General features: G+C 46.5%; 1 protein-coding gene across 1 annotated transcript; it reads left to right on the forward strand.

The window, feature by feature from the left end:
• Positions 1-814: 814 nt before the first annotated feature.
• LOC146194791 (uncharacterized) lies at positions 815-20,952 on the forward strand. The gene is made up of 7 exons (XM_084596638.1): positions 815-859; positions 1,820-1,889; positions 2,105-2,193; positions 5,814-5,879; positions 7,928-8,035; positions 8,467-8,520; positions 20,707-20,952. The coding sequence occupies exons 1-7, from the start codon at positions 815-817 to the stop codon at positions 20,950-20,952; spliced, it is 678 nt and encodes a 225-aa protein (XP_084452764.1).
• The last annotated feature ends 4,152 nt before the right edge of the window (positions 20,953-25,104 follow it).

Here is a 25,104-nt window from a genome sequence, read left to right on the forward strand (position 1 = left end):
CGTGATATACTCATGGTGTAATATGGCTATCTGTCGAAACATCATAACTCTATGCCGATAACACGTTACACTAGCGGTGCGCGACATCGACATGGATTTCTCTGCAAAATACAAGAAGGAGTCACTCGATCATCAACCGCAGGCTAGACTGCGCGAACATCGTTCAACCATTTAACTTGGCGAATCACTCTCGAGAAGTTTTCGCCTAGTTACCTTTCAGCTGTTACTCGGTGTTGAGCTGCCGGTAAACCTGGTGAAGCGCTATACACCACTGCACTGAGGTGTTCTATCGAGGCTCCAATCCGTCGTCTGCGACATGTCAGAAAATCTTACGCAATGTCAGGAATATTTTGGTGATCTTCAGAAACACGGAAGCAGCAAGCTCGTGTTCAACACTTCTGCGGCAGATCTTATCAAAGCGTACATTTGCGGCATACGCAAACCAAGCTTAGCCAGCTGAATTTTTTTACCTTACCATAAAAAACAAATCAATTACTTTAACTTTGCCTCACTCGCTGACGCAACACCTCAGGCATCATTTAACCTATAATGAAGGGCTTTGCAATTCGAATGTCAGTTACGTAGTGGTTATATCGGAGAAATGCGTTTCGCAATACTGGACAACCGAAGGACTTGAACAGCAATAAGTGATTTACTGATTCCGCCCCTGGACTCTAACATTTGTGTAATGTTGAGGACCGATTTGTCACTTTGATGATCGGCCGACTAAATGATGGACAGTTGTAAATGAAGAAAGCGTTGAGCACTAGAAGACGAGACAGAAGAAGAACACAAGAGACGCTTTTCGTGCAGCATGGTCAGCGACAAGGATCTGAAAAAAATCGCCGTTGTGTATTCTGTGAGTTCAGCATCACGAAAACTACGCGATATTCAAATAGCCTTCCTATAACGCTATATTAATTCGGGATGGCAGATTGACAGTGCCAAATGAGCAGGGCTTGTGATTTCAGTGAGCACGCTTTGTTTTAGCACCCAATACGAGGCACACGAGTAGATCTAATCTGTGATCCTTCTGACTGTCCCTTCTTCGGAAGCTATCATAACATTCATAGATAGATGCAGCCGCAAGTAACAAAATAACAAGCGCGAAAATAGGCGATTTCAGAAAAATAGAACAGCTGTACCTGCAGTGACTTTAAACTATTTGAGAGCTTCTCCGCTTAAACTACTGCCGCTGTCTGTCTAGATCGCTATATTTATCAAGATCTTCAGAAACATTTCTGACTGATGTCACGTCAGTACGGGACATCAGTCATGTACTAACTCCTAATTTTATATTTTATTCCCTTTTATTTGACAATACTGTCCGGTTACCTCAGCTTTACTAATAAATTTCATGCTTAACACGAGGAAATCCGCCCTTGATGTTACAAGTTTAATTAACGTCAGTGGCTGACTAGACGCTACTAGCTGCGTGATACCCGGGGAGAGCCGTTCCGTACTTTATCATATGTGTAAAGGGAAACTAAGAAGTACGTCCTGGACTACTCCGATCATGCCGCATGCCTTTTCTGGTAATATTTTTCGTAAATCATTACATATGATTTCCCGAGTTTAAAAATATTTATTACCGCAAACTAAGGCATGCTGATGTCCAAACATAATGCCTAAATAATAAAACTATCATATTTAAGGACTACACGATACAGTTTTGTCCAAGTAGTCGAGATTAAATGTTCACGCAAACGCACACGATGAAGTTCCTAGTCTGTTGCTAGATATTTTTGCGTACACCTTTAAGTACAATTGCATGCCCGGAATTAAGATGAATAACAGTGCTTTAAAAATCTTTTTGCAGCTCACGCAAGCATTGTTGTGCTGCTATTATATCATCTTGGGCTACAGAAATAAGTATGGTGGCATTCGAGGTGAGCACCCACTTTCATACAGATCTTATGCAAATGAGAAATTCCGCTCGCACCACTTTCCTCGACCGCTACTAAATTATGCGAGCGTAGGTGACTAAAGGCGCACATATTAAGTCTTTCTATTTCGCTCTATTCAGGTTAAAGAGCAACTAGGAAGTTAAAAGTGAATAATTGAAATAAAAAATTACAGGCAAATATTTACCGTTCCCTTACAGAGTACATGTTATACTTCGACATATACTTCGGCACAGAGTGCTTCTTGAACAGCTGTACAGGGGTCATACTCTTCAGCGGCATGCAAAAGGTATGTTCTTTCTTGTCGCTAGAGCTGGCTGTTTGCCAATAGGGCCGTATAATGTAAAGTTTTATCGATGGTGATTAGTCGCTAGGGAACGAAACGCACTACACACGGCAGGCACGTAGCCAGGATTTCACTTCGGAGGAAGGAGCCCACCTCTTCTCCTTCCTCAGGGTGACACAAAGCTTTGAATAGCGATGAGAGAGATGGGGAAAGGAGGGGAAGAGTGGATGTCGAGAAGGGTACGAAAGGAATATACCGAGAAGGGGGGGGGGGGGGGTAAAACTTTGGTTGAAGCCGCGGTGCGGCATGTGCGGGGGCACTCACTGGTGTTTTTTTTTTCTTTTGTAAGTTGGCCAGGGTCGAGCGAGTACCCTTTAGGAACACAGAATGAAAGTTGCCTCTAGGGCGGATGGAATTGTTCAGGGCCGTTACCTAATCCAGTGAAACACTCTAAGAATGTTTATCTTTCGAAGAGAAGAATGCAGGGCTCTACCCAGGCGAAAAAGCGCCGCCTTCGTCGCGCTGGCCGCTCTTTCGGGGCACCACATTGTTGTGCCTTATGCGTTGGCATTCCACAGACGCCGCGTTCACGTTCCTTCAATGGCCTTATGTTCCCACACGCAGCATTCCGCTTTGTCGTCTCAAAGCGCTGCCTCAGACAACCGCACCTTGCTGTTTCCGCGCTCTTTTCCCACCTTTCCTGTAAACATGGCAGAAAGCAACGCGAAGACGCAGGCCAAAGAAGGGACCGCGCATGAATGTGGCTGACAGACAGCTTTAAAAAATGTCAAGGAAGAAGATTAAGCGTTCAATGGCACAACAGGCCTGCCGAACCGACTAGGAGATATGGTCACGAAGGCACAAAGGGCATAAAAAAAACTGGCGAAGTTACAGAATGACCACTAATTACAGATATCTTCCAACTCTTCAGGTAGGAACCACGTGAAAGTAAAAGCAAGGCAAGGGAAGAGGGCGACACTGCGTCTGTGGACTGAGGGAATGTGCTGACCGGAGAAAAAAAATGTCTCAACGTTTCTTTCTGAGGATTGCCGGTGGACTGGATAGAGGAACAAAACCGAGGCATTAAAACAAAACAAAGATATATAAACACAAAAATAGTGCAGCGGCCGGGAGTGATGTCCACAAGGACGGAATAAATTAAACTAAAACTGCAAATATCTAAACTCACTCTATAGAAACCTAATAAAAAAGGCACTCCAGGATTCATAGAGAATTAACCGCGCCGCGCGGTCCCTATAGTCCTTTCGTACGGAAACGTTCTGAAACAAAGAAACAAACTCGTATGAGGTATGTGAAGTTTTCTGCTCCTAACCTGACAAAAGGTAGAGCTTATGCTGCTCTGCAGCAGCACAGCGTCTTTATGAGCGTTTAAAAGGCTCTCATCAAAACCCGGTTTGAATCATTTCTAGGAGCTCGCGACCCAATTAGCGATCGCTTCCAAGCATTGACGAACACCTGGCAATAGCTGTAAAGTGATATGGTGTTGCTTTAGAAATCCGTGCGAAGATAGCAGGGGCCTGAAAAAAAAAATGAGACACTTACTCCGCTAACCAACACAGTACTGTCTGAACGCATCGAAATATTAACGGTCCTTCCACATTCAAGATTTTCCGAACTTATATTTGGAGTGGGCCACGGAAATTCATATGTAGGCCATGTCAGCTATGACACATCTCACGGACCGCCCGGTCATGTCGCCTGCCAACCACCACCTGCCGGAGGCATGCTTGTGAGGAGGATGTATGGTGCTCAAGTTCGCAGGAACTAGGTAGATATCAAGCCCCGCTTTATAATCATGTCGCACGAACGTTCCTGCATGGTCTAGGTATAGCACCTCTCACTGAAAGTTGATAGCCCGAGTTTGTAATTTCTGCCGACTTGGTTCCCTGATGGCGACGCGCAATTTTATTAACCCGGTTAGACCTAGAGGAGGAGTGCTTTAGCATCTACAAAGGAGGAACAAAGCAAAAATGAACGAAGAGATGAACGAACATCACAGGTGCAGTGTTGTTCGCTCCTCTCATAGTCCACTTTTGCATAATTCCCCCTTTTAGCAATTATACACCAACTAGCCCGCTACAGCACCCTGGTGACTTTTCGCATCTAAATTTTTGTTAAGGGGGAAGGGGGAGTGGGGGGGGGGGGGGTTGGATACGTGCTTGACACTCGGTCATACAATATGTTCTTAGTTCCTCCTCTTTCACTCCTTCATATATGACGTATGTCCACAGCTGTATATACACGAGAGCAAAAAGAATCAGAAAACAGGGCTAAAGCTTACTTGACCAAGTTCTTGCCAAGTAAAACAGGGTATACGGCCATACATTTACATTCCCCCGGTGCTACAAATGAGGATTTTGTACTAGCTTGTGTGTAGTTTGTTCAGGGAAATAGAATTTTAGGCTTCTAGACTATGTTGTGTTCTTATGCGACATACCTGGGAGAAGATGAAGAAAACAACTCGTCTCATTAAGTTTGCAAAGCATGTGTTGCTCATTGGGGTAAAGAAGTGAAACCCTGTTTGGTCATCATCATCATCGTCATCATCGTTTTCGTCATAAGCCAGAAGATACGACTGCAGCTGGAGCTAAGGCCTCTCCTGATTTCCTCCACTTAACCCAGTCCTACGCTAGCTGCATCCACTTGACCCTTGCGAATTGATTAACCTCATCCACACACCTAATTTTCTGCTGTCCCCTGCTACGCCTACCTTCCCTTGGTATCCCCTAGGTCACTCTTAGAGACCATCGGTTGTCCTCTCTTCGCGCTACATGTCCTCCCCATCGCCGTTTCTTCTTAATTTCAACTAGAATGTCGGTAACATGAGCTTATCTCTTAAAGTTACAACTACCATCTGAACGCTCGTTGAGGCCCGAAGCGAAACGACACCGAAATGTTGAATCCATGCCGGCCACTTCGATGTATTCTCGAAGTCCAGCGCTGGCGACTGTTGAAGGCCCGGTGCCGTGAAGCTTTTGGCTCCGCCCATCTTGCGCCGTTTCCATCACAGCTGTAACCGTTGAAGAAAAGATGAAGAACATTTTTGCTTGCCATAACATTCCGGAGACAGTAGCGACAGATAATAGACCGCAGTTTTCATGCTCTGAGTTTTAAACTTTTGCTTCCATCCCAGCTTCCAACTTTAAACTTCTGACACCATGTCGTAGCGGCGTCCGGTCGCTATAAGCTTGAGCGTCACAGATGAGCGAAAACGCATCTACAAGTAGCGAGGCCCGCGTGCAATCCCGGAGCGAAAAGCGCCCGTCTGTTTATTGCAACCAAATATATACAAGCACGATGACGTCATGGTTGTCACGCGACTCGAATGCAGACGCATGTCAGCCAGGCAGCATAGGTACCTCTACGATATAAGCCACCGACAATGGTAAAAGCATACTTACGACGCACACATGCTCTCAGTCCCTCACAAAAACATGTTTCCGCGCTGCTAAATCACACCACGATGGCATTATTTCACTGCCCGCGTGCTCCGTTTCCATTACGTCGCGCCAGCACATGATACCATATTTCGACTATTAGCTCCAAGCGGTGAATTTTGTTGTATGCCAATGATGATATTCTTGCGTCTCTCTCTTCTATAGTTTCGAATAGCAAAAGAAGAGCTGGCCGAACATCCCACGTGCCACTGTGTCACCAAGTTTGTCGATGTAAGTTACACTTAAACATTGCGCTTCTTATTTTTCTGAGGCAACAGATCGGTTCGAGCGGTTCAGAATTATAACGGCTGTCATTTCTTCACGAAGCGCCATCAGAGCACAGAGTACCACTTCCTTCAGAATTGCGCTGCTGATGTCGATGACACGATTTGTGAAACAGATTGCCTCTTGGATCGCCGAATATATTTTTTTTTTCATATAAAACACCATGACTCGTTTCTTACAGCCAAACTTAAAGACGCTGTTTACCACAATGAGCACGCCTTATTTGCTGCTTGCTTTCCTCTGGTACGTTTTTCCATGCGTCTTAATCAGGAGCGTTTAGTGAGGACCATGTAGGTGCTCCTTTCATGGAGTAAGCGCAACGCTACCTTCGTGTTTCTTTTCCTGCGTCCATGACCTGAACATATGCTTCACGGCATAACACCTCGCTTTGTGCTTGCGCAGTTGAGTGTTTACAGCAGCTGGAGTTACGCCAACTAAACAGTGTCAAAAGGCGCATAGCGAATATTACAGGAGCTAGACCAATATTTTCCTTCCAAGCGACTTGGACCATTGAAACAGTACGTGAAAAATGCAGCACTAGCGCAAAGAGAAGGTATCTCGAAATAAATGCAACTTTTTTTGTATGCACTTTCATTTTCTGTCATTTAGACTAATGTATTTCGATTATTGCGTTTATTGTCGACACCAGAGACATACAAGCAGTTCCTGGCCGTACCTCCTTACCAAAATTATGACTACGATCACTTCGGGCTTCCTTAGGCTCCTTTTATGAGTTAGGGTAATATGGAGAGCCCTTTCTGTAAGGTAGGGGAACTGCAAAAGCTATGGAGCATGCTGAAACTTCACGCTTAATGAGTTTATTGGAAGATATTGTTACGTACGAGGAATAAGCGGTCAGTGGCGCGGGCAGGAGCGCTCGCATTAGGTCCGTCGCGATTGATTAAACGCCATTTCACTGTCATCGAACATCATCTCTCAGTTCTCTTCCTCCTGGGTTCGCCGGCTTGCCACCGTGTAACATTTGATTGGAGGTGCCGGATACGTCATGATCACCCCTCATCCTGGTCAGGAGTTTCGGTGCCCTGAATCTCCTTGCGCCGTCGGCAGAAGGTTAGGAATATTCGCATGGCTGGTCTCTAGCCTGCCGGACTCAGTAATACCTAGCCATTCCGCTGCCCAGTCCTCCACTTCGACCATAAGACGCCACCCACGCGATCATAAGACACAGCGATAGTACCGAACGACTGTGTGACCCGACAGACATGATGTACCAACTGAAGACCCCACTACCCACGATGTTGAAAACATCACCCTTGCCCATGCCATGCGGTGCGTGCCTTGGCTTCCGCCATCGGGTCATGGCGACCTGTGTCCCAAAAGCGTCCTGGGCCAGACTTCATCGGGCATCATTGGGCTGGCAAGCTGTTCTCGTCTTCCTTCTTCCTCTTCTTTTTCAGCCATCCAGTCGCACCCATCGTCTTGCCATCGACACATCAACATCGTCAAACTTCCTCGTCCAAGATTGGGACGATCGCTCGGTGGCCCCGGTTATGTTACGGACAAGGAAGAAGCGGGCAGTGACGACGGCAGGAGCGCCCGCCCTAGACCCGTCGCGATTCACGCGACTGAATTAAAGATCATCTCTCAGTTCTCTTTCTCGTGTGTTCACCAGCTTACCGCCCTGTAACAATATGATATAGACTCCCAACCTCCACGAATTTACTCCCCTCCAGTTCAATCAAAAAGCAATAATGATTGGAGCATTTATTTTATCGTTAAATATTTACTGTCTCTGCTTCGTATCTTATATAACTGATCAAGAAGATATTGGTTGAACGCGCTTTTTCCTTACTAGACGTAACTCCACGAAAGAAGGATGGTCGGCAATTGCGCTTTCTTGACTCGGCTAACGAAACTCTCCAATGCACATTACCATGGAAAGATTTACAATGGTCGTCCAAACTCCCTGTCCTCAAATACCCTGTTGCCGGCTTCTTCATAATTTCTTTCGCGCCTCTGCCTTACCTGCGCAGGACCCTCTGCAGTCGCTTCGGTTGTTCATCGCATGGGCGATCATTGCCGCCGTGCTCTGCTTCTGTGGCAGTGTGACTCTTGCCTTTGTGCTCAAGTGGGGAGAAATAGTAAGTACCCCCTTGCTTCTTTAATCATATTGGAACAAGTATATTTTCCCCCCACACTAGCTTTACGACGAATTTCTGTTAAAGGTGAAATTTAAAGCTCCGTAATAAAATGTGTTAGATTTTAACCGTCATATATGAGGTCGGAAACCTAAGCAATTAGCTGATCAACCTTTGCGTTTTGCCCATATTAGAGGCAAGCAAGTGTAATAGCCATAACATAAAAAGTTATTGCATTCATCATTTCTTAATCAGTATATTTCAGTCATTGATAAGTGCGTAAGAGGCAATGCGATAAAACCAAACAAATTTGAATAATCCTGAAAATGAATCTACATAAGATTGGTTCTCTACGGAACATAAGAAAGCAATTGTCAGCTTTATTTTGAAGAATTTCTACAGAAATTATACAGTGTGATTTGTTCTTTTTGTAGCCTAGCTACAACCTTAAAGACGACAACGTTTTGAGGAAACATGACAAACTACGGGTAAGCAAATCCGATTATTGGCGGTGCATTTTCGCAAATGTGTCTTTTTCATCTACAGAAACAGATGTGCTGATCACTTGCAAGATGGTTTACCGCGCCCGTGGTAAATATATATTTTATTTCTTTCTCTATTTTTCAGGACACATCTATCTTTTCTTATGTTGTTTTCTACTTCATATACGCCGTTTTCAAGGTGAGGAACGCACATCTTCAGCTAAACTCATATTAGCATAAAACTAGCGTCAAAGGAGGTGCTTCTCAAAGTTGTTTTTATAATTTTTCGTCTATCTCACCTGCCATGGGCCCCCTATTTTCAAATCTCACCTAACCGCCATCAAGCAACCAGACAGTGTGTATCTGTTTCGTTACAAATGCGCTCAACGCGGGATGTCATATAAATTCCTTAGGGGCGTCACACGGCTATGCTTTTAGGCGGCCGATTATACACTGAGATTCCGGCTACGAAGCCTTTAAAATCGCCGTCTCTGTCCTAGCACTCTGCAAAAAACATGTTGCAAACACATGTAGCCCTACTATCCTAAAGCTGCATGTGCTAGACGGAACGCTATTCTGGAGTGTTCCATTGGAACCTTTAGCATGCATTTACATCGCGCAGTATAGGGGTTCTTCCATTTATATTCTGTCGAAATGCCGCCACCATGGCCCGGATCAAGTCGTGCGTACAAATCACTCAACCAAAGCGTGGGGAAAGGGGGGGTGGAGAGAAAGACAAGCTCCTGAGGTTACTTTAAGCAAAGTGGCTTTAATAATGCCTGCTGTCCAATCTGTGCTTCCTGCGATCATATCATTTCAATGGGCTCACTTTAGATGTACATATTTCAGACCTCAGAGCGTCCGCTATCACCCTCTCTGCTACAGCCGTGGGTGAGCGCCCGATGTCGAGCAGGAGGTACAAATGCATTCGCCCGCATCATATGCGCCCCCAAGTTACCCTATATCGACGTTTGATATTTGAAGAGGAACAACTTTGAAAGGAAGCCTGTTCTCGCAAGACCATGTGAACACCGCAAGCTCCATAGTCTGAGACGCGTTTCTTCTAACGTAGTCACTTACAAGCAAGGACAAGTCATGGTATCATGTCATCCCTAAGAAGAAAGTCATTGCTTGCGTATGTGCGTTTTTTTAATTATCAGCTGAGCCACTGCTCGTCTAACCACACGCCACTTAGCAGATCATCAGACAGCACTGCCGGTTGAGTTACTGCATACTGCAAGATAAAAGATGAACTGAATCACAAATGTAGGTACATACATAAGTACACAAGAGAACCGCCTGCCCTTGCGTATCTTCCGATCTGCATGCAGCCTTTAAGTATTTCGAGTTTTATGTATTTTGGCTATTTGTAAGGTCTTCTTATTCCGAAACAGCAATGGCCATCCATTTTTCAAAAGGCTGAGCATTTGACGCTCGACCAGTCGTACGTTCCTTTGTTTATTGCTAGCCTCCTCCTTTTTACCAAACTTCTTAGCAGACCTGCCAATGCAAACACAATTGGGTTAGACACTGAATATTTATAAAATTCATCCCCCTTTACAACCACGCGTCAGGCACTTCACCGAGTCCAGACTTGGTGGTTGATCAATTAGTGCACTGAAATGCTGATCCCGCGAATGCATCCTTGATGCGGGCCATGGCCGCTGCCTTTAGGTGGAATCATGGCAAGAGTTTGCCGCATACTCTACGATATCACTGGATGTTGACAACCCTAGGTGGCCTAAATTTCTCTACACCGACGAACCTCGAAGCCGATTTCGAAATGTTTCACCAAGTCGTACCTTACCTAACTCGACCGAAACGGGCGACGGTCCCTGAGAATGATGTGCATTTACTAGTTGTCTATTTTCTCTTCATACGCAAGGATACCAGAAACACCTGGACAGTATCACGTAATTGTGCCAATTCTTTTTCACAGTAGGCTAACACATGTTTCATGTAACTATTAGCAGGAGCAAAATCTAACGAAACCTCACTTGTTCCTAGCTATTGAGCACGCAATTTTGAGCTATTTGTAGTACTTCGTTATAGCCGTTTGCAAATCGTAATGTAGTCTGTTTACCAGCACACATCAAAAGCGTTCTGAAGAATTTGGTAGTCACACTACATCAGTATCGATAAATTTGACCCACCAAAAAGAGCCCATCTTTTAAGAGTTTTCAAGGTTTAACAGCTCTCGGCGAGCGATCGTGTAATCTACTGGTGTTTAGCAGGAAAAAAAAACAAATCTGACCCTACATGTAGCTCCAAGATATGCTTCTTCCATAATCATAAATAAATCTCCTATCTATGAATAGTCAAACCATGTATTTGCTTTTTTAAAGTCGGAAATATGCCAGCGCGAAAATATCGAAGAGGGCTAAAATGAAGCACAGAGGAGAGATGCAAGCGCTCGTGCGAACTCTTTATTGGGGTGTAAAACAAGAGAATATAAAGAGCACTGAAAAAGGATAGGAGAGGGGAGCCTCAGTTCGCAGATTGAGCCAACCTTTCGACTTGTCGAAATGTTGGCTTGACCTGCAAACTGAGGCTTTCCCCTTCTACCTTCGTTCAGTGCTCTTTCATACCCTGTAATCATCTTCCCAATCAACTAAGTAAATATCATGGACAATATGACACTTCACAAAAACAGTTAAGGCGTACATACGCAAGCAGTACCAATTATGGCAATAAATAATAAAAAAGCACATTCAGCGTCATAAATGTGCAAAGAAGTGCTACTCGCTCAGCGCTCACATAGCTATTTTACCTGGAAAGCGCCTAGGCCAAGCCTAGCTGGGACAAGCCGAGGTAGCAGCGCTTTTATCTTGTCGTACGTGTGTCTTCTTAGATCTTTGTTTAAGTTTTTGCGCTAGCATCTTCTGTACCATGCAGAGCCAACTATACTGACCGGCACGTTTGAAAATCGGAAACATTCCTTCATCTGCCCTCAGTTACGCAGTTTCCCCCGCCAGTGCAGGAATCGAATGCAAGGACTACAAGCACAAGTGGATAGTGATAGCTTATTCAACTCGTCTGGTCGAAAAGGAGTCGTCATCGTCATTGTGTTGCCGTAACCAAGAGTTGAGAAAAACGTTCTGGAAAAATTGCACGCGTTTCCTCATATTAACATTGTGACGCGACCGTTGCTTGTGCAGCGCTCCAAGTGGCGCCGTACTATGTCGCTCCCTATTTAGCACCCATCTGCTAGATAACTTCGAGTCCATAATTTAGAATAGCAGTTTGATGCGGCGATCGACCTGTGTACTTCCAATTGTGTGCCATTCATTGTATGTGTAGGTGTACATCAAGAAGTAAAACAGATACTGCGCCTCTATTTCTCCCAAAACAAATCCGACCAAAGACGTTTAACACTTTGCCAAACCCTGCGCCAGGCTCCCAATATGAATAAGCTGAATGAAAAGGCAATGTCAAAGGCGCTGTAGCGCCTACTCTGAAAGGCGAAGTTTAAAAGGACACTGCAGCACGTTTTGCAAAAGTTTGGCTTTAAGCAGAAAGACATAGGATTTCATCCTGCGAACTCGAATGTCAGACTAAAATTAGGCAGAACAAAACAGAAATAGTCTTTTTTCAGCAGAAGTACGCAGCCCGCGCGGCGGGGCTCACCGCGGGTCGCGCCGCCGCCCGTGATTGGCCAAGACGTCACGTGACGACATTCTGAGGAGCGAGGAAGCTGCCGATGCGGCTCCTTTGCTGCGCTGTGTTGATCGCAGCTCTCTGCGGCTTTGTGAATGTCATTATGGCATGCCATTTCCACACGAATGACCATCGTGATTTTCACCGTATGTATCCGTACAAGATACGCTCACAAACGATGCAGCACTTTCGTTGTGGGGAGCGTAGATATGGCATGAAAACTTGCTTTAGTTACAAGCATTTTGAAAAATAGTGTGTGTCATTATTAGCAGAAACTACATGGCCCTCAGCGAAACCTCGGCCCGCATGTTCCTGGGAAGGAAGGGCAGCGAACAATGCCCTAGCCGACTACCACCGTCTCAGGCATCTCGCCCCGCCCGAAAGGTCATTGTGAAAAATGAACCCAAAGCTTGGTGTGCCCAATCCTGCTTTGAATGCCAGTCGTGGTACCTTGGGACAACGAAGAATGTTATAGAAACGGTGAATCAGTACAGAGCTGCGACCATACAAATGAACAATAAGCGAAGCGCGGTTGCGGACCTATGCAATGCATACCAGGCATTGACGGGGCCATTGTGCCGGCGACCAAGTCAAATTCGCGCAGAATGCTGCTTGAGTCATACGACATTTAGCAGACGTTGAAAGCCTTTCCTTTTTATCGTACTGTCACAATACACGTTTAGTGAATTGACGGATGACGTATGTTGAAAGCCGAGCTGCAGCTCCTCCGCACCCGTACCTTCACGAGAAAGCCATGTTCCGAAATGTGTTTTCTTACAAGAGCTTCGTCGTTTTCATTTCCAACTTAATGTGCATGCCCAAAAAAGACAAGACTACGTAAAATGGCGAGGGATCAACGGGTGCAATATCGCAAGGCCATCAACGAACAACTTCGATGATTGATTGCTTGGACGCACCGAAGGAAACCTCGCTTTTTGCGCTCCTTACCTGAATGCGCCTATACCCAGCTGAGTGGTAGATTCCTTAACTTCTAATAATGATCTCGTAAGGGTTCCGCGAACATATCAGGCACGTGCCGTGCTGGAAAAGATCTCGCAGTTTTCACAAACTGGCTTCGGCACAGCGGTGGACTTTTCTTAATCGTCTGCTAGTTCGCAAAAATCACCAGCGCGTGCTACTGATGAGTTGTACTTGTTTAGCAGAGAAGCCGCGGCGTGAAGCTTTTGCACGAAAAAAAAAAAAGAAAAAAACGAGACAAGCGAATACAACCATGCGCCGACGCTGTCTGACCGTCCCATCATGAAATTGCGGTCCAGGAACGGATCGCAGATGACTGCCCCGACTGTTTTGTACAAGGAAACAGAAGGAACAGCGTCATGGTTCATCCATGCCTTTTTGTCAAAGCCCTATAAAAATCACATTAGGAACAAACTGCATGTAGTCGCAGTTACGAAAATGCTTCGAGTAGAACGTTTCCTTTGGTCGGCTTGAATTTATCTCTCTTCTCGGCAACGCCGCATTGCGCCGCGAGCTTTTAACACAATGGAAGATTGCATCGTCACGTCCACAGCTGTTAGTGCATCCAAACACATGCAGATTTGTGTTGTATCAGGTGCACAACACTAAGTTGATGTGTTTTGTACGTCCGCAACGCACGTAAAACAAGGAACAGCGCACGCCGAAAAACCCCTCCGTTGGGATTCAGAGCCAACGGAGGGGGCTTTCCGCGTGCGCTGTTCCTCGTCTTGCCTTACCTTACCTGCCATACCTTCAAGGGAAAACCATGTTCCGAAATGTGTTTTCACAAGAGCCTCGTCATTCTCATTTCCAACTTAATTTGCATCCTCAAACAAGACAGGACTATGTAAAATAATGAGGCAGCAACGGGGGCAAAATCGCAAAGCCATATATGAACAACTTCGATGATTGCTTTCTTGGACGCATCGAAGGAAAGCTCGCTCTGTGCGCTCCTTACTTGAATGCGCCAATACCCAGCTGAGCGGTACACTTCTTATCTTCTAATAATGCTCCCGTATGGGTTCCACGAACCTATCAGGCACAGCCTGTGCTGGAAAGGATCCCGCAAAACCTTCACAACCTATCTGCGACACAGCAGTGGGCTTTTCTTAATCATCTGCTAGTTCGCTGCAGCACGCGCTGATGATTTGCTCATATTTAGCAGAGAAGCCATTACGCAAAGCTTTAGCGCAGAACGCCCCCCCCCCCCCCCCCAAAAAAAAAAGAGACAAGCGAATTCAATCATGCGCCGATGCTGTCTGCTCGTCCCATCGCGAGTTTCCACTCCATCATAGGATCGCAGTCAACGATAAACGCAACGGTTGAATAGTCAAAGTGGTTTGTGGTTTGTGGGGTCTAACGTCCCAGAGCGACTCAGGCTATGAGAGAAGCCGTAGTGAAGGACTGCGGAAAATTCTACCACCTGGGTTTCTTTAACGGGCACTGACATCGCACAGCACACGGGCGCCTTGCTTTTCGCCTCCATCGAAAAGCGGCCGCCGAGGCCGGGATTTGATGACGCCAGAAAGTAATAGTCAGAAAGTAATGGAACTACGAAGTACAAGCCTTAGCTTCCTTTTCTTCCTTCAATAACCGCGGTTCTAGGAAATGATGACTGTTTCGAGGCGTTTGTGCAAGTAAACAGAAGGAACCGCGTCATGGTTCAGCTATGCTTTTTTATCAAAGCCCCCATAGAAACCGCATTAGGAACAAACTGCTTGTAGTCACAGCCACAAAAATGCTTCGTGTAGAATGTTTCCTTTAGAAAGCAACGCCGCATTGCGCCGCGAGCTTTCAATACAATGGAAGATTGCATCGTCGCGTCCACAGCTGTTCGTGCATCCGAACACAGTTGACGTGTTTAGTACGTCTGCAACGTCCGCAACGCACGCAAAACAAGGGACAGCGAACGCCGAAAACCCCCTCCGTTGGCTCTGAATGCCTCTGGTATGTGTGTGTGTGTGTGTGTGTGTGTGTGTGTGTGTGTGTGTGTGTGTGTGTGTGTGTGTGTGTGTGTGTGTGTGTGTGTGTGTGTGTGTGTGTGTGTGCGTGTGCGTGTGCGTGTGCGTGTGCGTGTGCGTGTGCGTGTGCGTGTGCGTGTGTGTGCGTGCGTGCGTGCGTGCGTGCGTGCGCATGCGCGTGCGCGTGCGCGTGTGCGTGTGTGTGTGAACAACTTCTATTTACGAAAGGTGGCCAAAAAACGTCGTATACACAGGACATCGCAGATCTCAAAAAGAAAAGCTCATGAGCAGAGGCGTGCATGTGGTCAATTGTGCATGTGGTCAATCATCATCATCATCATCAGCCTGACTATACCCACTGCAGGGCGAAAGGCCTCTCCATATTTCTCCTCTTAACCCGGTTCTGTGCTAGCTGCATCCACTTGACCCCTGCGAACTTCTTAATCTCATCCGCCCACCTAACTTTCTAACCCCCCTGCTGCGCTTTCCTTCCCTTGGAATCCAGTTTGTTACCCTAAGCGACCATCGGTTATCCTCTCTTCGCACTACATGTCCTGCCCATGTCCATTTCTTCTTCTTAATTTCCACTAGAATGTCGGTAACTTGAGTTATTTCTCTGACCCACTCTGCACGCTTCCTATCTCTTAATGTTGCCCCTACCATTTTGCGTTCCATAGCCCTCTGGGTTGTCCTCAACTTAAGTAGAACTCTCTTGGTTAGCCTCCACGTTTCAGCGCCATAGGTGAGTACAGGTAAGACGCAACTGTTGTATACTTTCCTCTTGAGCGATACCGGTAAGCTGCTAGTCATAATCTGCGAGTGCTTGCCAAATGCGCTCCATTCCAATCTTATTCTTCTTCAGTTCAGTTCAGGCGTTCAGTCGTGTCCGACTCTTCGTGACCCTATGGACCATGTCACGCCACGCTTTCCGGTCTCTAACTATCTTCTTAACATCACATAGCTTCATCTGCAATGCCTCGAGAATGCCATCTAACCATCGCGTTCGCTGCCTACCCCTTCTCCGGCGACCCTCAACCTTTCCCAACATCAAATCTTTCTCCAGCGACTCCTCTTTTCTCATCAGATGACCAAAGTAGCTGAGCTTTAACTTAGGAATTTGACCCTCCAATGAGCAGTCAGGGTTTATGGTAGACAATATCGACTGATTTGATCTTCTGGCAGTCCAAGGAACTTTTAAGAGTCTTCGCCAGCACCACAATTCAAACGCGTCAATTCTTCGGCGGTCAACCTTTTTCACAGTCCAACTCTCGCATCCATACATCACAACTGGAAAGACCATAGCACGGGTTATACGGATCTTGGTTGGTAGACTAATGTCTCTGCTCTTTACTAGGCGGTCAAGGCTAACCATTGCTCTCTTTCCCAGAAGCAGGCGTCTCCTAATTTCATGGCTGCAGTCTCCTTCCGAGGTAATCTTGGCGCCCAAGAACAGAAAATCTGTCACAGCTTCCACTTCTTGTCCATTGATGCTCCAGGACTTGATAGGGCAAGACGCCATGATCTTCGTCTTTTTAATGTTCAGTTTAAGCCCAAACTTCTCACTCTCTTCTTGTACGCGCATCAGAAGTCTCTTGAGTTCCACTTCACTTTCTGCCATTAAAGTGGTATCATCCGCATATCTAAGGTTGTTGATACGTTTTCCAGCAATCTTCACTCCAGCTGAAGACTCGTCCAGACCGGCCTTCCTCATGATGCACTCTGCATATAGGTTAAATAGGCAGGGCGACAGTATGCAGCCTTGCCTCACCCCTTTCTCAATCGGAAACCAATCAGTAAGGCCATGCCCAGTTCTGACTGTGGCCTCTTGTCCTTCATACATGTTCCTTAGGAGACAGATGAGGTGAATTGGAACTCCCATCTCTTGGAGAGCTTGCCACAATCTGCTGTGATCTACGCAGTCAAACGCTTTCGCATAATCAATAAAGCAGAAGTAAATGGGTTTCTGGAACTCTCTTGCTTTTTCCATAATCCAGCGAAGGTTGGCAATTTGGTCTCTAGTTCCTCTGCCCTTGCGAAACCCAGCTTGCACGTCCGGAAGCTCCCGAACCACATACTGCTGCAGCCTACATTGCAGGATTTTTAACATCACCTTGCTAGCATGGGAAATAAGCGCGATCGTGCGGTAGTTGGAACAATCTTTGGCACTGCCTTTCTTTGGAAAGGCAGACATATTCGCCTACTACTTCCAGTACTTCGCTACCTAATGTAAACTGCTGTTCCTTCCCGAGGCTGTTGAACATTACCTTAGTCTTCTGCATATTGATTTTCAAGCCTACCTTTCTACTTCGCCTGTCTAGGTGATCAATCATTATTTGTAGTTCATCTCCCGAGTTGCTTAGCAAGGCAATGTCATCAGCAAATCGCAGATCACTGAGGTATTCTCCACCTACCCTTATCCCTAACTTCTCCCATTCCAAGTCTCTGAATACTTCCTCTAAGCAAGCTATGAATAGTACTGTGGAGATTGTGTCTCCTTGCCTAACACCTTTCTTTATGGGAATTTTGTTACTTTCTTTATGCAGAACTATGATTGCTGTGCAGCCACTGTATATATCTTCCAGCACTTTAACGTACGGCTCGTCTACACCCTGATTTCGCAATGCCTGCATCACCGCCGAGGTTTCAACTGAGTCAAATGCTTTTTCGTAATCAATGAATGCCATGTATAAGGGCTGGTTATTTTCCGAGCATTTTTCTATCACCTGATTGATGGTATGGATATGATCGATAGTAGAGTACCGTTTCCGAAACCCTGCTTGATCCTTTGCTTGATTGAAGTCTAAGGTTGTCCTGATTCTATTAGCGATTACTTTAGTAAATACCTTATACGTAACAGACAGTAAGCTGATTGGTCTGTAATTTTTAAGGTCCTTAGAGTCCCCTTTCTTATGAATGAAGATAATGTTAGCATTCTTCCAAGGTTCCGGTACCGTCGATGACACCAGGCACTGCGTATACAAGGTGGCCGGTTTTTCTAATACGATATCCCCCCCCCCCCCGTCCTTCAGCAAATCCGTAGTTATCTGATCCTCTCCAGCTGATTTCCCCCTTTTCATAGTTTCTAATGCTTTCTTGACCTCGTCCTTCGTCACTGGTGGAACGTCTGAATATTTTCCCCTACCGCCAATCTCATTACGGTCCTGACTACTTTGGCTACTGTAGAGATTTGTATAGAACTCCTCGGCAACTTTGACTATCTTATCCATATTTGTGATGACGTTGCCCGCCTTGTCCCTTATCGCATACATCTGGTTTTTACCTATGCCCAATTTCTTCACCGCACTAAGGCTTCCCCCTTCTTTAGAGCATGCTCATTTTCTCCATGTTATACTTCCTTATATCGGCCACCTTGCGCTTATTGATTAGCTTAGATAGCTCGGCCAATTCGATGTGGTCTGTTGGATTGGAAGCTTTCATACTCTGGCGTTTTTTAATCAAATCTTTCGTCTCCTTAGAGAGCTTACCGGTATCCTCTCTAACTATCCTACCGCCTACTTCTTCTTCCGCGCACTCATTATTGATATCTCTGAAATTATTCTTCCTTGCCTCTAGGGTAATGTCGCCATCCTCAGTTACAGCTGAATACCTATTCTGTAGCGAGATCCTGAACTCTTCTGCCCTCCCCCTCACAGCTAATTCGTTGATGGGTTTCTTTCTTACTAATCTGTTGCGTTCCTTCTTCAGATTTAGGCTAATTCGGGACCTCACCATCCTGTGGTCACTGCATCTCACTTTCCCGATTACCTGTACATCTTGCATAATGGCGGGGGTTGAACACATTATGAAGTCGATTTCATTTTTAGTCTCCCCGTTCGGACTTTCCCATGTCCATTTCCAGTTCTTCCGTTTGCTGAAGAAGGTATTCATGATTCGTAAGTTATTGCGCTCTGCAAACTCAACTAGTAACTCTCCCCTGCTATTCCTAGAACCAATGCCATGGTCACCGACTGCCTTGTCTCCTGCCTGCTTTTTCCCTACCTTGGCATTGAAGTCGCCCATTAGTACAGTATACTGCGTCCTTACTTTTCGCATTGCCGATTCTACATCTTCGTAGAAGCTTTCAACTGCCTGGTCATCATAACTACATGTAGGTGCATACGCCTGTACAACCTTCAGTTTATACCGCTTATTATGCCTAATTACGATGCCTGCAACCCTCTCATTAATGCTATAAAATTCAGCGATATTACCCGCTATATACTTATTGACAAGGAAACCTACTCCTAGTTCTCGCCTCTCCGGTAAGCCTCGATAACACAATACATGCCCATCCTTCAGTACAGTATATGCCTCATTCGGCCTCCTAACCTCACTAAGTTCTATGACCTCCCTATTCTATGACAGTTTCCAATGGCGGCCTGTCCAGCGGAGCCAGGCTTTCTTAGCACCCCGTGCTGCGTCACAGGTCTGACCGCCGCCGTGGTCAGTTGTTCCGCAGCCACTGGTGACTGAGGGCCGGGGTTTTGTGGAGCTTATCATAAGAAGTTGCGGCCAATTATTGCACCAGGGTGGCCAACTCCTGTTCTGGTGAGGGAGTGCGTTGCCGGAGGTGTTCACCGGCATCAGGTCGCACCCCTAACCTGTTTATGTAATTCCGTCGACACGCGGACTTTTTTTTTTAATCCGGTGGAGAATTGCGCGGCACCGGGATTTGAACCCCGGTCCTCTTGCATGCGAGGCGGATGTTCTACCGCTACGCCACCGCTGCACCGCTGAAGCGTCAACATACATTTCTCCAAACTCCGCCCGAAAAGACATCAAACATTGCATGGCCGCGGCTTTTATGAACTAAGCGAATGTTGCAGCATGCATTGCACCGGCACGTGACGAAGCGTCCTGTCCTCATCAACTGAAGCGAATTTATCGTTGACACCATAACGAGTTGTTGCCTGTTGATACGCGCGCTACTCGTAGCCACAGTTGTTAATGTACCGCTTCAAGTCACTGACAGAATTGCGTCATGCACAACGTTTCACTACACATCGATGTAGCCATCTTCAGCTTTGTGTCTTACTTCAGTTACCGCCTGCCGTTACTCGCTGTCTAACGCTGCTGAGCGTTGCATATGCGGGATTAAAAGTATGGTTTCTCAAAAACTGTACTTTGTTTATGGTGTTTATGGCAACAGGTCATCGGCCAATATGCATGCATTCCTGCAGTGGCATGTTCTAGAGACGAATCAGACCACTAATTTCTGATAGACTAGCTTGTTCAGCACACCAGAGATATAATTTTTGCATAAATGATTCGCTACCACTGTACCGAAATCCACTTTGCTGTGCAATATGTGAACAAAATTGCCACAGGCTCACGCCGACGCCTGCCGTATGTATGCACCAGCGGCAGAGTTGCGTTCACTCGGGGCTTTTTCGTAACAATATAAACCATCCTCTTGAAAGTTCAAAAACATCTAGCAATTCTCCACACCGGCCTGTATAGTCGGGCATATTGGTTTCTCTCCGTTGAAAACTTATACTATACGTACTTCCCAAGTCAAGCTGTTCAGTATATGCTTCATAAAATCTGCAACCCAACAAAGCATAGTAAACGTGCGATCACTGCTGGCGCTACGCAGGCGCTCGTGCTGATCGTGCTCTGCAAGTTCTACTGCCACCACCGACGGAAGGTCAAGAACGGCCAGCCGCTGTACACCCCCTACGATCACGGAGCCCACCGAGACCACCACCGTGTGTTCTCCCCTGGGCAACGCCCGGATCGGGCCTCTGCTAGCAACCGCTACAAGGCGGCCAGCAGCAGCGCCGACACCTCGCTGGCTGCAGTGAAGCGATCCTCCACCGGCTTGGTTCCGCGAAGCGAGTGACCGAGATAACATATGCGTGTCATTCAACAGCGGCGAGCAGCGATGGCATCTTTCAAGACCCTGTAATGCTCCCATTAAGTAGCTACGCTTAAAATATATTGTTTTTTATACTAATAACAACACAACTTTGTCTACACACTTTCATTGCAAAGTCTTAATAAGGTATGTAACATATTATACTTGCTGCATAGCTTGACTATGCGCCACTCATATATATTTTATTTTATTTATTCACTTTTTGTGCCATATTGACTTCTGTAGCCTATATATATTAGCTGAAAGCACACGTCATCTACCATTCATTTTTTCTCTACATAAGTAGAAACCTTAGTTTCGGATACAAATGGCGGCTAGTATTTTCATTTCCCGCTGTTTCAATTGCATCTGGCTGCGGCAATCAACATCTGACTTGTGCTTGAATGATTTGGACATGCGCGCCGAGGATGAAGACAATGAATGCATCTGATATCACTTCCTTGCTACTCCAAATAGATTTGTTGTCACCATAATCATTCCACATGCTAAAAAAGGACTCTCGAGAACTTTGAAGGCTCATTACTGCAATCAATCAGTGCTTTTTCATAGATATTGTTACGAGGAGACGAGGACGAAGTGTTTCCTGCCCTTGCCTCGCGGAAGGCAGATAGAAGACAACGAAGTGGGACTGGTTCCGTGGTGCTGCTCGCTGCTATGTCAGTTACAGCTGGAAATATCTCGTAAGCATAACGCGTCTTCCCGTAGCATCTCGGTGGAGGTGCGGCTGTTGGTCGCGACGTCAGCCTCAGCATGACGGAACTCCGCAGAGGCCGCCTGATTTCCTGCCCGGCGATGCCTCAGTATGCCATACCCACACAAACGCGGGCATTTACATCGGTCATCCTCTCCACCAGCGCGATCCTGTTTGTTTTAATTGTACGGATGCTGCGTACGTGTAATAATGGATACGCAATTACGACCGTGCCAGCACATATAATCGCTGGACCCCACTCTCATGCTTGCCAGTGTTGTTTTCTGCATCTAGGGCACAGTGCTAACCTGGCACGAGGCTCATGAAGACCAGTTAACGATTTGAACACACTTCCTCTTCACCACTCGTTCCACACCCAAGTACATCTTCTCATCATCCTCTTCTTTGCCAAGGAGATAGTGGCACTTTCTTTCCCGGGTATTATGCAGCACCAACTAGCCCCTCAAGCTGTTATTTTGAGATACCAATTAACGATTTTTGATACTTGTAAAGAGAAGCTCGGCAAACTATTTTGAAACTCCTTGGTTGTGAGTTTACCGCACATAGGCCCTGGAGACCTGCGTCCAGGCATCTACGGAATCATATATCGCCCACATACAGGATGCGCTCGCCCTTTGCCACAAAGTCGATCGCAAATTTTCGGAGTCCGAAAAAGTTGGTTATGTCTTAAAGGGCATCGCTGACGATGCATTCAGTTTGACTGTGTACAAATGCTGCCACACAGTTGATGCAATCATAATAGAATGCCGGCGTTTTGAAAACGCCAAAAGCCACATTTTGTCTTATAAATGAATGTGATCTGTCTGTTGTGACCATCAGTTTACCGTCCTCTTCTGACTGCTCTCTCTCTCTCTCTAAAGCTTCCAGTCTCCAAGACCACGCCAAGATTGTCGCTACGGATATTTCACCTCCACAAACGCACACACTTTGCCGTCTGTTGGCATCTTTCAGAGACATTTCTGATTTTGACAAGCGCCCTTTGACTCGAACCGCTCTTGTGCAGCATCGCATACACATCGGTGACGCAGCTCCTATTAATCGTTGTCCCTATCGCGTATCCGGTGCTGAACATCAGGTAATGTAAAAAGAAAGTTCACGAGATGCTCGCTCAAGGTATCATCGAATCCTCGACGAGCCCATGGGTGCCTCTGTCGTTCTGGTAAAAATAAAGATGGCAGCTGGCGCTTCTGCGTCGATTATCGGCATTTCAACATAACCAATAAAAAAGACCTGTACCCTCTTCCCAGAATCAATGATACCCTAGATTGCCTCCACGGAGCTAAATACGTTTCTTCTATCGATTTACGGTCCGGATATTGGCAGATCTCTGATGAGGACAAGGACTGTGAAAAACAGTCGTTTTCACACAATACGGTTTGTACCCCATTAAGGTCATACCGTTTGGTCTCTGCAATGCCCCGGTGACCTTTGAATGAATAATGGACTCCCTTTTTCGCGGATTTAAATGGACAACCTGTCGGTCCTACCTCGACCACGTCGTCTTTTTCTCGGCTACCTTTCCTTCGCATCATTACCGCCTCACCAGTATTCTCAGTGTGTTGCGTACAGCCAGCCTCCAGAACAGTTCATTGAAATGCCAGTTCCGTCGTCGCCAACTCAGCATTCTTGGACACATGGTTGATGCCTTCGGAGTACGACCTGATCCGGCTAAAATTCCAGCCGTCAAAGACTTCGAAGATAAGCGCAACTTGGCCTCTGATCAACAGGTTTTGCCCGTATAGCTCGTCCTCTCACCGACCTACTAAAGACCGACACCGCTTTCACGTAGGGCTCTGACCAGCAAGGCGCGTTTTCAATCTCATAACCTTACTGAAGTCTCCCCTCGCCTTGGCTCATTTCGATTCCTCAGCTTGCACTGACGTTCAGACACCTGGCCCAACACCACCACGGAATCGCATACGCTAGCAGCCTTCTCTTCAGCGCCGAAAGCAATTACTCAGAGGGCGAGTGCCAGGCACTCCTATGAGCTGTCGCTAAATTCCGACCTTACTTATTCAGCCATTCTTCCTCAGTTATCGCTCACCATAACGCGCTTTGTTGGTTGTCATCCTTGAGAGATCCGTTCGGCCGTCTTGGTCACTGGGCCCTACGCCTTCAAGAGTAAGCCTGCACCATGGTGTACATGTCGGGCCGCCTTCATCAAGACGCCGACTGTTTGTCTCGCTGTCCTGTAGAGCCCCCTGATCTCGATGACACAGAGGCCCATTCCCTGAATTTTTGCTCTCTCTAATCTCACCAGCATAGGTGACGAAAAGCATAACCCATTTTTTAAAATTCATCGTTGAAGGTCTGCAATCTGGAAGATTCGATTCTTCTCTTCAGCATTTTGTTGTGCAGGATGGTGCCCTCTACCGCCAAAGCTTTCATTATGAGGGTTCTTCCTTTCTGTTGGTGATTTCCAAACAGCTTCGCTCCTCTGTTATTGAAGATCTCCACGACCTGCCCAGAGCTTGCCACCTCGTTGTACCTCGCATTTAAGACCGGCTACGGCGTCCTTTTTGTTTTTTGGCCTGGAATTGCAGCCTGAGACACGTATCAGCGTAGGAAAAACAAACCATTGCCACCAGATGGCCTTCTCCAAGCTACTTGTAGCCCTTTTATTGTGTTGGACTCGACCTTATTGAGCCGTTTCCTATGTCACGGTCAGGTCACATATAGATGGCAGTAGCAACCGATTATGCGACACGCTACGCCATGACACAAGCTCTACCTACGAGCTGCGCTACGGATGTCGCCGACTTCCTTTTACACAGCGTCATGTCATCATGGCGCTGCTCACCAATTAATCACAGACAGTGGTCGCTACTTTTTGTGCCGAGTCATTGAAGACATTTTCGTTCATGTGTTATGAAGCATAAGCTCGCGGCCGCTTACCACCCCAGACCAACGGCCTTACTGAGCGCTTCAACCGCACACTAACGTGTATATTATCTATGTATCTATCACCTGATTACCACGACTGAGACCTCGCGCTCCATACGTCACATTTGCCTAAAATGCTTCGAAGCACGACACGATGGGATATTCACCCTTCTTCCTGCTCTTCGGCAGAAATGCCGCTTCACCTTTGGACACGCTGCTCCCGCCTGCTGGCTGCCTCATAACCACTTACGCACGTGACGCTATTGCTCAGGCCACTGAAGCGCGCCAAGTAGCCCGTCGGCTCCTCGCCTATCGGACTTCGCAGAAGTCTGCTTACAATAGGCGAGACCGCCACATAACTTATGACCCTGGGTCTTTGCTCATCTATGGTCTCCTGCATGCCTCTTTGGCCTCTCGGAGGAACTATTGTCCCCCTACAGTGGCCCTTATCGTGTGGTGCACCAAGTCACCGATGTGACGTATGAACTTGCTCCTCTTGTGCCCGCGTCCTCCTCCTCTCG

The sequence above is a fragment of the Amblyomma maculatum genome, chromosome 3, assembly GCF_055883805.1.
Source record: "Amblyomma maculatum isolate TAMU_Amacu chromosome 3, ASM5588380v1, whole genome shotgun sequence".
In the NCBI taxonomy this organism is placed as follows: Eukaryota; Metazoa; Arthropoda; class Arachnida; order Ixodida; family Ixodidae; genus Amblyomma; species Amblyomma maculatum.

Bases quoted from the DNA above. Each gene is read 5' to 3' on its own strand.
- LOC146194791 (XM_084596638.1), top strand. From the start codon at position 815: ATGGTCAGCGACAAGGATCTGAAAAAAATCGCCGTTGTGTATTCT. The intron at 1,890-2,104 runs GTGAGCACCCAC...GTTCCCTTACAG, and splicing joins TAAGTATGGTGGCATTCGAG to AGTACATGTTATACTTCGAC. The intron at 8,036-8,466 runs GTAAGTACCCCC...TTCTTTTTGTAG, and splicing joins TGCTCAAGTGGGGAGAAATA to CCTAGCTACAACCTTAAAGA.